We start from the raw sequence: 14,408 nt of genomic DNA, 5'->3' as shown, positions 1-14,408 counted from the left end.
TGCTATTATTTACGACAGTGACCCAGTGAGTTAAGTCTAGTTTCTACGGTTCGCTTACCTGCGAGTTAACAAAGTTGATGTACTTCAACACGGAAGCTGAGTCAGTTCAGTAGTAAACTTGGTCTGCTGTCATTTCCAATTCTTCTCCAATAATTCTGGAGAGCCTTACGCAGATAACACTGACTGTCAGTTCCAATATTGGAATTGAAATTTCATGTATGGGACTTGCTTCTTCCATGACAAATGCACAGTGAACTTGGTTAATGACATTTTTCAAACGGAAGTAAACGACGGCTGAAATTCATTATCATGGCCAATTTACATTGTCAACTCAGTTGGTAAAGCCAAATAGTTTTTTAATACCCCACCAAAGTTTCTTCAAAAACTTACCCCGTTGTTTATAGAAACTATGCATGTGGAAAGTTCTCATTGCAAAAGTTAAGATAAAGTCTGTCAGTTTTTTTTATCTTTGTCCAATGACTTTAAAGTCATGTAATGTTCTGCAAAAATCTCAACTTGAGGAAAATAAAAAGTTGACCAACCGACTTCTTCACTTTTTTGTTTTTAAGTGGATATTGTGAATTCTAACACTCTCAGCTTGTTACAAATAGTTTCCGGGTGTAATCGACCCAGCCCGTTTTTGTAACTTAACATGTGTGTTCCTGTTTGAAGTGACTCGTTATTAATCAAGATTATCGACCATTTAGTATTGTGTTACTAAAAATAATGTTTCCCTGATAACAGTTGAGGATTGCAATGGAAACCTAACAGCAGAAGCCATGACACCTTTCATGAGCCTCGCCTTATTTGTTGCCCTGTTCTTGCTCAACTCAGATCGCATTCAGAAAGCCATTGAGATATGCAGCGAATGTTTGATTTTGCTTAATGGCACCGATCAAAACAGCAAAGACCAATTTGATTCAGCACTGCTACAATTTTACAGCGACATCTATACCATTCTTTTCAGCGCTTATCGTCATATCTCTGACTACATAAGTGCGGAAAGATACGGAAGGAAACTGTTTGCCTTATACAGAGGGTATGGAATTATGCTTTATAAACTTGGCGAAAGCCTAAAAGCAAAGGAATATTTTGAGAGGGCCCTTGCCATAACAACCAAAATTGGCGACAGAGGAGGGGAAGCATCATGTTATGGAAACCTAGGTACTGTGTTTACGTCGCTTGGCCAATACGACAAGGCTGAAGAGTATCTCCAAAAAGCGCTTGTCATCACAACTGAAATTGGCGACAGAGGAGGGGAAGCACCATGTTATGGAAACCTAGGTACTGTGTTTACGTCGCTTGGCCAATACGACAAGGCTGAAGAGTATCTCCGAAAAGCGCTCGTCATCACAACTGAAATTGGCGACAGAGAAGGGGAAGCATCATGTTATAGAAACCTAGGTACTGTGTTTAAGTCGCTTGGCCAATACGACAAGGCTGAAGAGTATCTCCAAAAAGCGCTTGTCATCAGAATTGAAATTGGCGACAGAGAAGGGGAAGCATCATGTTATGGAAACCTAGGTACTGTGTTTAAGTCGCTTGGCCAATACGACAAGGCTGAAGAGTATCTCCGAAAAGCGCTTGTCATCACAACTGAAATTGGCGACAGAGGAGGGGAAGCATCATGTTATGGAAACCTAGGTACTGTGTTTACGTCGCTTGGCCAATACGACAAGGCTGAAGAGTATCTCCAAAAAGCGCTTGTCATCACAACTGAAATTGGCGACAGAGGAGGGGAAGCATCATGTTGTGGAAACCTAGGTACTGTGTTTACGTCGCTTGGCCAATACGACAAGGCTGAAGAGTATCTCCAAAAAGCGCTTGTCATCAGAACTGAAATTGGCGACAGAAAAGGGGAGGCAACTGACTATGGAGACCTAGGTACTGTGTTTAGGTCGCTTGGCCAATACGACAAGGCTGAAAAGTATCTCTCAAAAGCGCTTGTCATCAGAACTGAAATTGGCGACAGAAAAGGGGAGGCAACTGACTATGGAGACCTAGGTACTGTGTTTACGTCGCTTGGCCAATACGACAAGGCTGAAGAGTATCTCCAAAAAGCGCTTGTCATCACAACTGAAATTGGCGACAGAGAAGGGGAAGCATCATGTTATGGAAACCTAGGTACTGTGTTTACGTCGCTTGGCCAATACGACAAGGCTGAAGAGTATCTCCGAAAAGCGCTCGTCATCATAACTGAAATTGGCGACAGAGGAGGGGAAGCATCATGTTATGGAAACCTAGGTACTGTGTTTAGGTCGCTTGGCCAATACGACAAGGCTGAAGAGTATCTCCAAAAAGCGCTTGTCATCACAACTGAAATTGGCGACAGAGGAGGGGAAGCATCATGTTATGGAAACCTAGGTACTGTGTTTATGTCGCTTGGCCAATACGACAAGGCTGAAGAGTATCTCCAAAAAGCGCTTGTCGTCAAAACTGAAATTGGCGACAGAGGAGGGGAAGCATCATGTTATGGAAACCTAGGTACTGTGTTTGCGTCGCTTGGCCAATACGACAAGGCTGAAGAGTATCTCCAAAAAGCGCTTGTCATCACAACTGAAATTGGCGACAGAGAAGGGGAGGCAACTGACTATGGAAACCTAGGTACTGTGTTTAGGTCGCTTGGCCAATACGACAAGGCTGAAGAGTATCTCCGAAAAGCGCTCGTCATCATAACTGAAATTGGCGACAGAGGAGGGGAAGCATCATGTTATGGAAACCTAGGTACTGTGTTTACGTCGCTTGGCCAATACGACAAGGCTGAAGAGTATCTCCAAAAAGCGCTTGTCATCAGAACTGAAATTGGCGACAGAAAAGGGGAGGCAACTGACTATGGAGACCTAGGTACTGTGTTTAGGTCGCTTGGCCAATACGACAAGGCTGAAGAGTATCTCCAAAAAGCGCTCGTCATCACAACTGAAATTGGCGACAGAGAAGGGGAGGCAACTGACTATGGAAACCTAGGTACTGTGTTTACGTCGCTTGGCCAATACGACAAGGCTGAAGAGTATCTCCAAAAAGCGCTTGTCATCAGAACTGAAATTGGCGACAGAGAAGGGGAAGCATCATGTTATGGAAACCTAGGTACTGTGTTTACGTCGCTTGGCCAATACGACAAGGCTGAAGAGTATCTCCGAAAAGCGCTCGTCATCATAACTGAAATTGGCGACAGAGGAGGGGAAGCATCATGTTATGGAAACCTAGGTACTGTGTTTACGTCGCTTGGCCAATACGACAAGGCTGAAGAGTATCTCCAAAAAGCGCTTGTCATCACAACTGAAATTGGCGACAGAGGAGGGGAAGCATCATGGTATGGAAACCTAGGTACTGTGTTTAAGTCGCTTGGCCAATACGACAAGGCTGAAGAGTATCTCCAAAAAGCGCTCGCCATCAGAACTGAAATTGGCGACAGAGGAGGGGAAGCATCATGTTATGGAAACCTAGGTACTGTGTTTCAGTCGCTTGGCCAATACGACAAGGCTGAAAAGTATCTCTCAAAAGCGCTTGTCATCAGAACTGAAATTGGCGACAGAGGAGGGGAAGCATCATGTTATGGAAACCTAGGTACTGTGTTTATGTCGCTTGGCCAATACGACAAGGCTGAAGAGTATCTCCAAAAGCGCTTGTCATCAGAACTGAAATTGGCGACAGAGGAGGGGAAGCATCATGTTATGGAAACCTAGGTACTGTGTTTATGTCGCTTGGCCAATACGACAAGGCTGAAGAGTATCTCCAAAAAGCGCTTGTCATCAGAACTGAAATTGGCGACAGAAAAGGGGAGGCAACTGACTATGGAAACCTAGGTACTGTGTTTAGGTCGCTTGGCCAATACGACAAGGCTGAAGAGTATCTCCAAAAAGCGCTTGTCATCACAACTGAAATTGGCGACAGAGGAGGGGAAGCATCATGTTATGGACACCTAGGTACTGTGTTTACGTCGCTTGGCCAATACGACAAGGCTGAAGAGTATCTCCAAAAAGCGCTTGTCATCAGAACTGAAATTGGCGACAGAGAAGGGGAGGCAACTGACTACGGAAACCTTGGAAATTTTTTTAGAACTGTTGGTGATTTTGAAGCTTCGGAAGTATGCTTGGAGAAAGCTCTATTCATATCCAGAGATATTGGAGATGGAAGAGGAGAGTTTGATATCCTCCGAGGTTACGCCGTTTTGTATTTATGTCAAGATAAAATCAAAGACTCTCTGTCGTGTCTTCACCTGTGCATTGAAAAGTATGAGGAGCTGAGATATTTCTTGGGCGCCAATGATCAGTTCAAAACATCATTTCTGGAGGACACAGGAATATTCCCCTACAAGCGGCTATCTACTTTGCTTTGTGACACCGGAAATGCTCGGGATGCTCTTTATGTTGAGGAGTTGGGTCGAGCTAGAGGCCTATCAGACTTAATGGCAGAGAAGTACTCGGTTGAAACGCACATCTCTGCTAATCGACAATCTTGGTTTGGCATTGAGGACATTTTAAGAAAGAAAAGAAACTGTACTTGTCTGTACATTTCTTATTTTCAGAATCGTCTGCATTTGTGGATCTTGAAAACAAGTGGAGTCCTTCACTATAGAAGAGTATCACCAGAAGAGAATCTAGTTCAGGCTGGGTTACCCAAAGATTTGTCTGTGAGTCAATTTTTGGATTATAATTTCCGGAGTCTTGGTATTTTGCCCACTAAAGATTGTGAAGATCGGTCTTTAAATACGATTAAATTGCAACCTCTCTCCCCCGCGCAAAAGAGCTCAGCAAGATTGCGACTTTTGCTGCTTTCTTTTCTAATATTCTCAGGAGGCAGTAATGATTATGTACTCAACAATTTTTTGTTTTTCACGCAAAAAAATTATATTAGACACGAAACAATGTTGACCTACGTAAGGCTTTTGAGTAAAACGAATTCAGTAAAGTTAAGACAGTAGTTTAAGTATTAAACAAACCACTAAAATCTGGTTTAATTTTTGTGTTTTCAAGCCTTTTGTAAGGTTTAGTTATTTATAAATACCTTATTTCAAGAATGAATTTATGTAGCAGAATACCTTTCAACCACGCCTACGGATACGGATAACTGCGGAGAGATTCGTTTATACTTACTCAACGCCTAGCAGGAGTCGTGCCGGCACGTAAACACTTTTTAAGTGGCGTTAAGATAGGATTCGCAAAAGGAGAAGCGTTGCGCATCCTCAAAATAGGTCCGAAGCACTTCACATTTAAAAAAAAATCGTACAGAGCTTAAAAATACGACTAAAAGAGGGGAAAGAGTATACCTGACGAACTTCTGGAGAAATACGTGTCTGAAGTTATCTGCTCCAGTAGAGAAGGATCACTTCCGGCTTTACAAAAGCTCAAGAACACGCTGATGTGGAAATGTCACATTCAAAATCACATCGCAAAAAAACAAAAAGTATATCCTGGCCAGAACTGATCTTTGGAGACAGAAGTTTAAAATCGCTTGCAGATGGCGGGAGTGTCATGCGGGCATGTCGATACTTCAATTTTTTGATTTCAAGTCTATACTTGTGTTACAAAATGTTCATTGCCCCCGTTTATGATTTGCTTGATGAGCCTGAAGTAATTATTGTTCCTGACCGCAGGTTGTACAAAGTTCCCTTTGCTGCCCTGAGTGAAAAGGAGGGAGCCGAATACTTGTCAGAGACTCATAAGATCCGTATCATTCCTTCGTTGACAACACTCAAGAACATTCAAGATAGTCCAGAGGACTATCACAGCAACACTGGTGCCTTGGTAATAGGCAATCCCAAAGTTAATTGGCTGCAATCATTGCCAGCTGCAAGAAAGGAAGCGGAGATGGTCGGACAACTGGTGGGTGTTCCGCCCCTAGTTGAAGAGAAAGCAACGAAGCAGGCGGTACTTGAGCGGATAAGTTCAGTGAGCTTGATACATTTTGCTGCCCATGGTAACGCGGAAAGAGGGGAAATTGCACTCTCCCCCAATCCCTGTCCCAACAGTCAAACCGCTCTCCCACCGAAGGAAGCTTACATGTTGACGATGGCTGATGTCTCACGAGTGAAAGTCAGAGCTAAACTGGTGGTACTTAGCTGCTGTCACAGTGGAAGTGGAGAGATAAGAGCCGAGGGAGTTATAGGAATTGCCCGTGCGTTCTTAGGATCCGGTGCTCGCTCGGTGTTGGTTGCACTGTGGGCCATTCCAGACTCAGCAACAGAGCAGCTGATGAGTCGGTTCTACGAACACCTCATTGAAGGTGGAAGTGCCAGTGAATCCCTTCATCAGGCCATGAAGTGGATGAGAAAAAACCCCTTGAACAAAATCTCTGACTGGGCTTCGTTTACACTGATTGGAGATGATGTGAGACTCGAGTTTGACAACCAGCGGCAAGACTCGGTGAGAACAGGTATTTCATAAATTAAAGTTAAATTAGATGTGAGGATGGTTATATATATATATATATATATATATATATATATATATATATCTATATATATATATCTATATATATATGTAAATATATATATATAGATATATATTTACGCACCCTTTTTTTTCCTTTTTCAAGAGTTACTATCTTTGCTCTCTGGTGTAAAATATAGAATCTCACAGATGCCTCTCTACCAACGAGACACAAGTAATAGCCAATAATTTTTATATATCGTGCTTGGTGTAATTGTGTTTGCTTTATATCCAAAATATTAATTGAGGTAATAATAAATTGGGTTATTTCAATTTTTTTCTTGCAGGAAAAAAGACCCCGATAGAGTAAATAATGACAAGTACTCGAAGGGAACAGAGTTAAAAGACTTTTAGATGGATAAATTAAATAGAAATAAGTAGAGAAAATACTCTATCCAGTATTTCATCGACATTAAAAAAAAAGAGCTATCCCAGGTTAGGGGAGATTTATTCCAATTTTTGCTGCTTTCTTTTCTAATATTCTCAGGAGGCAGTAATGATTATGTACTCAACAATTTTTTGTTTTTCACGCAAAAATTATATTAGACACGAAACAATGTTGACCTACGTAAGGCTTTTGAGTAAAACGAATTCAGTAAAGTTAAGACAGTAGTTTAAGTATTAAACAAACCACTAAAATCTGGTTGAATTTTTGTGTTTTCAAGCCTTTTGTAAGGTTTAGTTATTAAGAATACCTTATACGGATACGGATAACTGCGGAGAGATTCGTTTATACTTACTCAACGCTTAGCAGGAGTCGTGCCGGCACGTAAACACTTTTTAAGTGGCGTTAAGATAGGATTCGCAAAAGGAGAAGCGTTGCGCATCCTCAAAATAGGTCCGAAGCACTTCACATTTAAAAAAAATCGTACAGAGCTTAAAAATACGACTAAAAGAGGGGAAAGAGTATACCTGACGAACTTCTGGAGAAATACGTGTCTGAAGTTATCTGCTCCAGTAGAGAAGGATCACTTCCGGCTTTACAAAAGCTCAAGAACACGCTGATGTGGAAATGTCACATTCAAAATCACATCGCCAAAAAGTATATCCTGGCCAGAACTGATCTTTGGAGACAGAAGTTTAAAATCGCTTGCAGATGGCGGGAGTGTCATGCGGGCATGTCGATACTTCAATTTTTAACTGGTCACTTGCCACTTGTGCTATGCACCCTGCGCGAAGCTTGTCGACTCTTAAATGCAGAAAAATCTCTGGCAATTGTCTATGAGTTAGATCTCTGAAATATGGAAGTAATCCTGTCTAGAATAAGTTGATTCGTAACACCCTGTATGTAAGGAATAACAGCAAAACCAGTCGCTGATTCTTCTGGTCTTCATCAAGAGTGTTACTTTTTGTAACTGGTTTTTGGCAGTTACGGAGAAAAGTTTTTATATAGCCATTTGCCCATTTGGATTTTAGTGAAGAGCGAAACAACGTCGAAAGATACTAATTCTTCACAAGCGTTAAGAGTTTATCTTTTATGAAATCCCCAAATTCGCAGGAATTTTTGACAGTGTAATCAGTATTCCCAACAACAGGCGACAAAATTCTCGCAAGAAAACCAGAAATTGCATAAGTCGGAGAATTAACAAAAGAGACAATTGGTCTCAAAGGAATTCCCGGTTTATGAATTTTAGGTAAGCCATAAAAACGTGGACATAAGCCGTCACTACTGTATAATATTTTGTACGTAGAGTCACTAATTTTACCAGCTTTTTGCAAATCAAGCAACATTTTTTTTACTGGTAGGATCAGAGTTTAAGACAGCATACGTACTCTTGTCATCTCTCCCTCCTAAGTTGAAACATTTTTTATTTCTTTGATAGAAAAAAAAATGAAAAGTTGAGGTAAGGCAATGCACTTGCAAGGAGATGTTACCCAACTGACAACTATACTCACAAGATCTAAATAAATTACCCTTTTGTCCTAAAATCCCTATTTGTATTATCATAGATTTTTATCTTTCAATGCCTGCTTATGGCAGCTTTTGTTGGATTGGAAATAAAACAGTCTTTGTATATGTGTATGTGCTGGAAACTGTTGCAATGGACCTTCAAAGGGTTTTTTATTTGATCTATATTAAACTTTAATTTCTTTGTCAACAGTCAAAAATAATCATATAGTATCACCTTTTTTTTTCCTTCTCACCTCTAAATCTTTGAAAAATTATTTAATCTTCTATTTGAGAATTGTTTAGAAATGGAATTTATTTTAATACAAATAGGGATTTACGCTGTTAAGTAGTATCATTTGTGGCTTTAATGAAACGAACAATGCATTTTCTCAGTTGTTAGCTTCCAATCTTTGTTGGACAGTAAAAGAAAATTTTGGTATGTATGAAATGGAAGCATCATACCATGGAAAATGCTTGAACAATTTTTATCCACTTGTCGCGTTGATCAAAAAAATTCACTTGTTCACTAGGCTCACATGTTAATTTTTGTTTGATGCAATAAATCTCATTAGTGCACACTTTCCATGGAATAATCTCTGTTTGTTACAGATTGAAAAATATTTCTTGGGCCCCATACTGTTTCTAAAATTTAACTTCTTTTCGCATGAGCATGATAAATTCAAGATTTTCTAAATACTGTGGAAAATGGCATCGAAAACAAATGTTGGCCCAGTTTATTGTAATGTCAGTTGTTGTTAGGTTACTGTTTACTTTACTTCACCATTCCACTTCTTCCACACCTTCTCTTTTTTATTATTTTTCTTGTCCACATCTATTTTATGAAAAAAACAATACTTGGTTTGAACAAGTTTATTAAAAATACTGCACAAGTTATATAACTGTATTAGAAAAGGTTTCTCTGAAGTGACAATATTGAACCAAGTGATGGTAACATTGCAAAATTATGAACTTCTACTTTACTGGAAATGGTCAAATGAAAAACAGTTTGCTAACCAGACATCATTTCTTATTGCTTAGACTTTAACAGGAAAGTTGTATTTCAAGGAGGCTATGGTGTCACTTTTCCAACTTCCTACAGAGGTGAAAGACTACTCACTGTTTACAGGTGCATAGCATTTTGTGGAATCATAGCATTATAGAAGAAAAGAAAATATTACCGTTGACACTTACCTAAATCACTGCCTGCAGGGGGTGGTCCTTCAGGTAGATCTTCATCATCTACTGTATAAAAACTAAACGTATGTAATTGTCAATTTGAAAAAAAGGTATTTTATTTAAATCAAGGTAAAGCATTATACATTGTTTAAGCGCCAGAGTCTCGCATAAAAAGATAAGTAGTGACTCCGCGCGCTAACGAAGAGAGATGTTTTAATTCAGAGAAACTCAAACTTTCTTAAATTCAATGTTATTACATACATAGTATAAACGTACTTTTCCGTTGAACGGATGCTTCATATCCTCACCGTAAAATTGCTTTCTTCAAACCGTAAGGGTTTTATACAATATATTTTAGCCTCATTAGCTACGATTGCTCAGCATTGTTTAATTTGAGAAAATAACGGTTTCCGCAATCACGTGATCAAAAACTTAACTCAATCCTATATCAAGGCATAGTTATTATGCAGAATGTCCTTTACTGATGTCAGCAGAGTCTGACATCAGGCTCACGTCTCGAGAAAAAACAAACCATTAATTTATGAATCACACCCACAAGAAAATGAAAAGTCCATGAATACAATGAGTCAATTTTCACCACGGATAGCTTACTGTTTAAAGACAGAAGCTTTAGTTGTACTCTCGATCTCATCGATCTCTTCAAGCAAATCCAATCGTTCCAAAAAGGATGAACACTGAAGCCTGATGTTTTGGTTAAACAGAGTAAGATATTTCATTTTTGGACGCTAAAATCCATCATTAGTCAGAAAAGTGTGACGTGCTAAACCGAAATATAGTCACTCAGTTTTTTTTTTTAGTAATTCTGGCCTCGGTCATGGAAATCACCTCCGCTGGAAAATGAAAAGTTCACGAAGACAAGGAGTCGATTGTCACGCAAAGATAGGTTATCGTTTAAAGAAAGAAACTTAGGTTGTACTGTGATCAATCTTGTGATGTAAATCAAACTTTTCAAAGACTCAACACTTAAGCTTGACGTTACCCATTAAAAATAGAATAAAACTTTTCATTTTGCATGTTCAATTACAATGGGTGATAAAATTGTGACGTACAAAACCGAAGTACTGTGTACTTATTGATTGAGTGGTAGGAGCGCAGCGAGGTCCTTGCTTGACGAGAGCCAAATATTTTCGCTTCCTGCCCAACCAAACTCAGTCAATAAGCAGTTTATCATATAACCACTAACTGTTGAAAATTTTGACCTAAATAGGACGCAATAGACGGGCATACGAGGACAAATCTTGTTTTTTTTGTCTGTATAATCGCATAAGAGTCTCGCACAAAAAGATGAGTCATGACACTGCGCGCTCACGAGGAGAGATGTTTTAAAATTCTCAGAAGAACTAAAACTTTCTTAAATTCAATGTTATTGCATATAAAGTATAAGCGTGCTTTTCCGTTTATCGGATGCTTCATATCTCCACCGTCAAATGGCTTTCTTCAAACCGTTAAGGTTTTATACAATATATTTCAACCTCATTAGCTAAGATGGTTAACCATTGTTTAATTTGAGAAACTGATGGTTTCCACAATCACGTGATCAAAACTAAAATCAATCCAATATTATGAAATATTTATCATGCAGAATGTCCTTTACTGATGTCAGTAGAGGCGGCCCGAGCTCACATCTCGAGAAAAAGCAAACGATTAATTCATGAAAGCGTCAGGCGTTTTGTAACTCGATGTTAAGTTACGAGAATTGAACACGTTGTAAAGAACAGTATGTGGAACCAAATATGGTCGATCTGTAGTTATAAAAGTGTGACGTGCAAAACCGAAATAGATTCACTGCGGAGTAAACTGTTGATCGATTTTCCATATCAGTTCATGAAAAGTTGATTGTTGCGCATAGATAGCTTACCGTTTAAAGGAAGAAGCTTTAGTTCTACTGGTATCGATCTTGTAATGAAATTCCAATCTTTGAAAGGGATGGACACAGAAGTCGGACGTTTCCTGTTAAAATAGATTGAAGTAAGTTATTTTTACATGTTCAATTCCGTCATTGGTTATAAAGTTGTGACGTACAAAACTGAAATTCATTCGCTTGAGTTAGCACTTAAATCTTTTGAGTAAATGCTGATTCGCTCTCCATATCTCCCTCTCATTAAATATTTTTGATCACAGTTGTCATTTTTCCTAATCACAAATTGGCGGTAACAGTGTTTGATAGAGGGTCTTGATAAGGTTAACCGTTGGCCGTAAAACGGCCAAAAAATTAGCCGTTAGGCGTGAAAATTGACAAATTTTAACCGTTATTGGCAAAAGAGTTAACCGTAAAAAACATTTCTGGTGACAACAATGGAAAGATATTAACTGTTAGCCGTAAAAGCCATGGCAACATCCCTTTGCGACCCTCTTGATACTTAGAGAGGTATCCTCTCCTATTTAAAAAATTTTCTCAACTCCTCAGATTCTAATAAATAGTACATAACCTGTGAAATATCTATGGTGTCAGTTGCATATGATAGCAAACAATCACGGTAAAAACTTTTTTGATGTCAGTTATTTACCACTGATTTAATACGTCGTATACTTCTAGGGGGTTTCAATGGGGTTAACCAACAGCAATGAAACAGTAAAAAATATTTAAGCGTCAAGCTAAAAATTGTAAAATTTTGACCATAAGTCGTAAAAAAAATTTAACCTCAAAAAAAACAATTTCTGGTAACAACTCATGGAATGATGTTAATCGTCAGCTGTAATAGGGCCAAAATTTTAACCGTTAGCCGTAAAAACCATCACCCCATTGAGACCCTCCCTCTACTACAGTGAGCCCATAATTCTCAAATGCGACTTGTTTGGCTATGACCGTGTAAGCTTCGAAAATGAAATTTCCCCGAATTTCGCTCAGGGTTAAATCAGGTATTGTTGACGTCAATACTTAATTAAACGGGAAACAAGCTCATCAAGCTTGCAATTGTTAGATATATCTCGAAGTCAAGGAAGAACTTAAGTCACATGTAATTACTATCATTCAAATCATCGCTCGGTGTTAGTGCCATCTTGTTGCAAGCTTCTCGCAGTTGTCTGAAGAAAAGAGAAAACAAAAAGGATAAAGCAGCGCGAATTGCCGTTGGGAGTTTCAGGAAAGTGTCTTCCGGATGCGCGCATCTTACAACGTAACTGTAGTCCAGTCCATTTCCCCCACCTCTCCCCTCCTCAAAAGAAATATGAAGGACTATTAAGTATAACTATTGATAATTACTGAAAGTCAAGCCACCTCCTATCCCTGATGTCATTTGCTTGTTCCGTCACTGGATTAACGCCTTCAAAGGTAAGACCAGTGATGTGGTTATTTTCAACCAAATTATCGATTCACTCCGTCCGTTTTTATCTATTAGAACAGTTACTGATTTTTGTCTTTGATCATGCAAATCACACCCTAAAATAAATGAAAAGTTCATAAGTACTATGGGTCAGTTTTCACGCACAGGTAGCTTACTGTTTAAAAACAGAGGCCTTAGTTGTACTCTCGATCTGATCGATCTCGTGATGCAAATTAAACCGTTCTAAGAGGGATGAACAATGTAGCTTGACGTTTTCGGTTTAACAGAGTAAGATGTTTGATTTTTAGATGCATAAATCCATCGTTAGCTAGAAAAGTGTGACGTGCCAAATGAAATATAGTCATTTAGCTTATTATTATTATTATTATTATTATTATTATTATTATTGTTATTATGGGCTTCGATCATACAAATCACACCCGCTAGAAAATGGAAAGTTCACGAAGACAATCAGTCGATCATCACGCACAAATAAATGAATTCGTCGCGATGCTGGACTTCAAAGCTTTGTGGTCTCACATATTGTTCATCATTCTTATCAGCTAAGAATAGATTCGTTTTCACTGAAATTTATCTGATAAGTAGGCTCGTTACTTGGTAATAACCCGCTGCAACAAAATTTTAAATCATTCAGGCCTTATTGCGGACTGTCAGGCAATTTTCCAGGAAGTTGTAGCAAAAGGTTATCTTTCTTGTTAGCCTAAGAATAGAACGCTTTAAACTCGACTGCATATAACTTTATCCCAAGAGGCTTCATTGTAAATACGCTCTGACAGCCAGTAAAAATCCAGATGGAAAACGATGTATAATGTTGATACAGCAGGCCACTCTCTGCTGGTTTCTTTGGAGAATACTGGCAATACAACATCATTGGTTTCCCAAGATTATCAAATGCTCTAATGAAGGGCTAACGCTCGAAACGTCAGCTTCAGAAACTCATTACGATGGCCAATTTACATTGCCAACTCAGTTGGTAAAGCCAAATTATTTTGTAATACCCCACCAAAGTTTCTTTAGAAACTTACCCCGTTGATTTATGTTATTTATAGAAACTATGCATGGGGAAATTTCTCATAGGAAAAGTTATGGTAGATGCTGTGCTTTTTGTTTTTGTCCTGTGACTTTTAAGTCATGTCGTGTTTCGCAGCAAAAATTACGACTCAAATAAAATGAAAGGTGACAAGCCGAATTTTTCAAACCATTGTTACCTCAAATCTTGGCAATCATCTTCATCAGTTACCAATAGATTGGTTTTTACCCATGTACTTCAAATAAGTAAGCTCATTATTTAGTGATCATCATAATCACTGCAGTTTGTCGGGGGCGACAATGGCTGTTTCATTCAGATTCCTTCACGCAGCTCTGTCCTTCACTTTCCGCTGCCAGGAACTCTTGTCTACATCCAACTCCTTCAGGTTTCTTTTAACAGTGTCTTTGAATCTCAGCCTTGGTCTACCCTGATTGCGTTTGCCTTCGCATAACTGTGAATGAAGTAGCTGCCTAAGGAGACGTTGGTGATCCATCCTCTCAACATGGCCGGGCCATTTTAGGTTCATCTGTATTAGCAGACAGTCCAAGTCTCAACACCGTACAATAGAGTAGCCAGTA

At 39.1% G+C, this 14,408-nt stretch overlaps 1 protein-coding gene and 2 long non-coding RNA genes across 3 annotated transcripts in view; 1 reads left to right on the top strand and 2 right to left on the bottom strand.

Annotated features, from left to right (window-relative positions):
- The window catches only part of LOC136279272 (uncharacterized), a 154,875-nt gene that overhangs the window by 17,736 nt on the left and 122,731 nt on the right, over positions 1 to 14,408 (bottom strand). The gene's annotated exons all lie outside the window — the stretch shown is intronic.
- On the top strand, positions 5,510 to 7,053 carry LOC131787754 (tetratricopeptide repeat protein 28-like). Its single transcript, XM_066162596.1, has 2 exons — positions 5,510 to 6,372; positions 6,716 to 7,053. The coding sequence occupies exons 1-2, from the start codon at positions 5,529 to 5,531 to the stop codon at positions 6,736 to 6,738; spliced, it is 867 nt and encodes a 288-aa protein (XP_066018693.1). The 5' UTR covers positions 5,510 to 5,528; the 3' UTR covers positions 6,739 to 7,053.
- Positions 8,959 to 11,459, bottom strand: LOC136278897 (uncharacterized). The gene is made up of 3 exons (XR_010716618.1): positions 11,375 to 11,459; positions 9,511 to 9,558; positions 8,959 to 9,151 (listed from the first exon to the last, which is right to left on the bottom strand). It is a non-coding gene; the product is annotated as an uncharacterized lncRNA (long non-coding RNA).

Source organism: Pocillopora verrucosa, chromosome 2, assembly GCF_036669915.1.
Source record: "Pocillopora verrucosa isolate sample1 chromosome 2, ASM3666991v2, whole genome shotgun sequence".
Taxonomy (NCBI): Eukaryota; Metazoa; Cnidaria; class Anthozoa; order Scleractinia; family Pocilloporidae; genus Pocillopora; species Pocillopora verrucosa.
The sequence above is the reverse complement of the archived record's forward strand: the minus strand, read 5'-3'. Positions and strand labels throughout refer to the sequence as shown.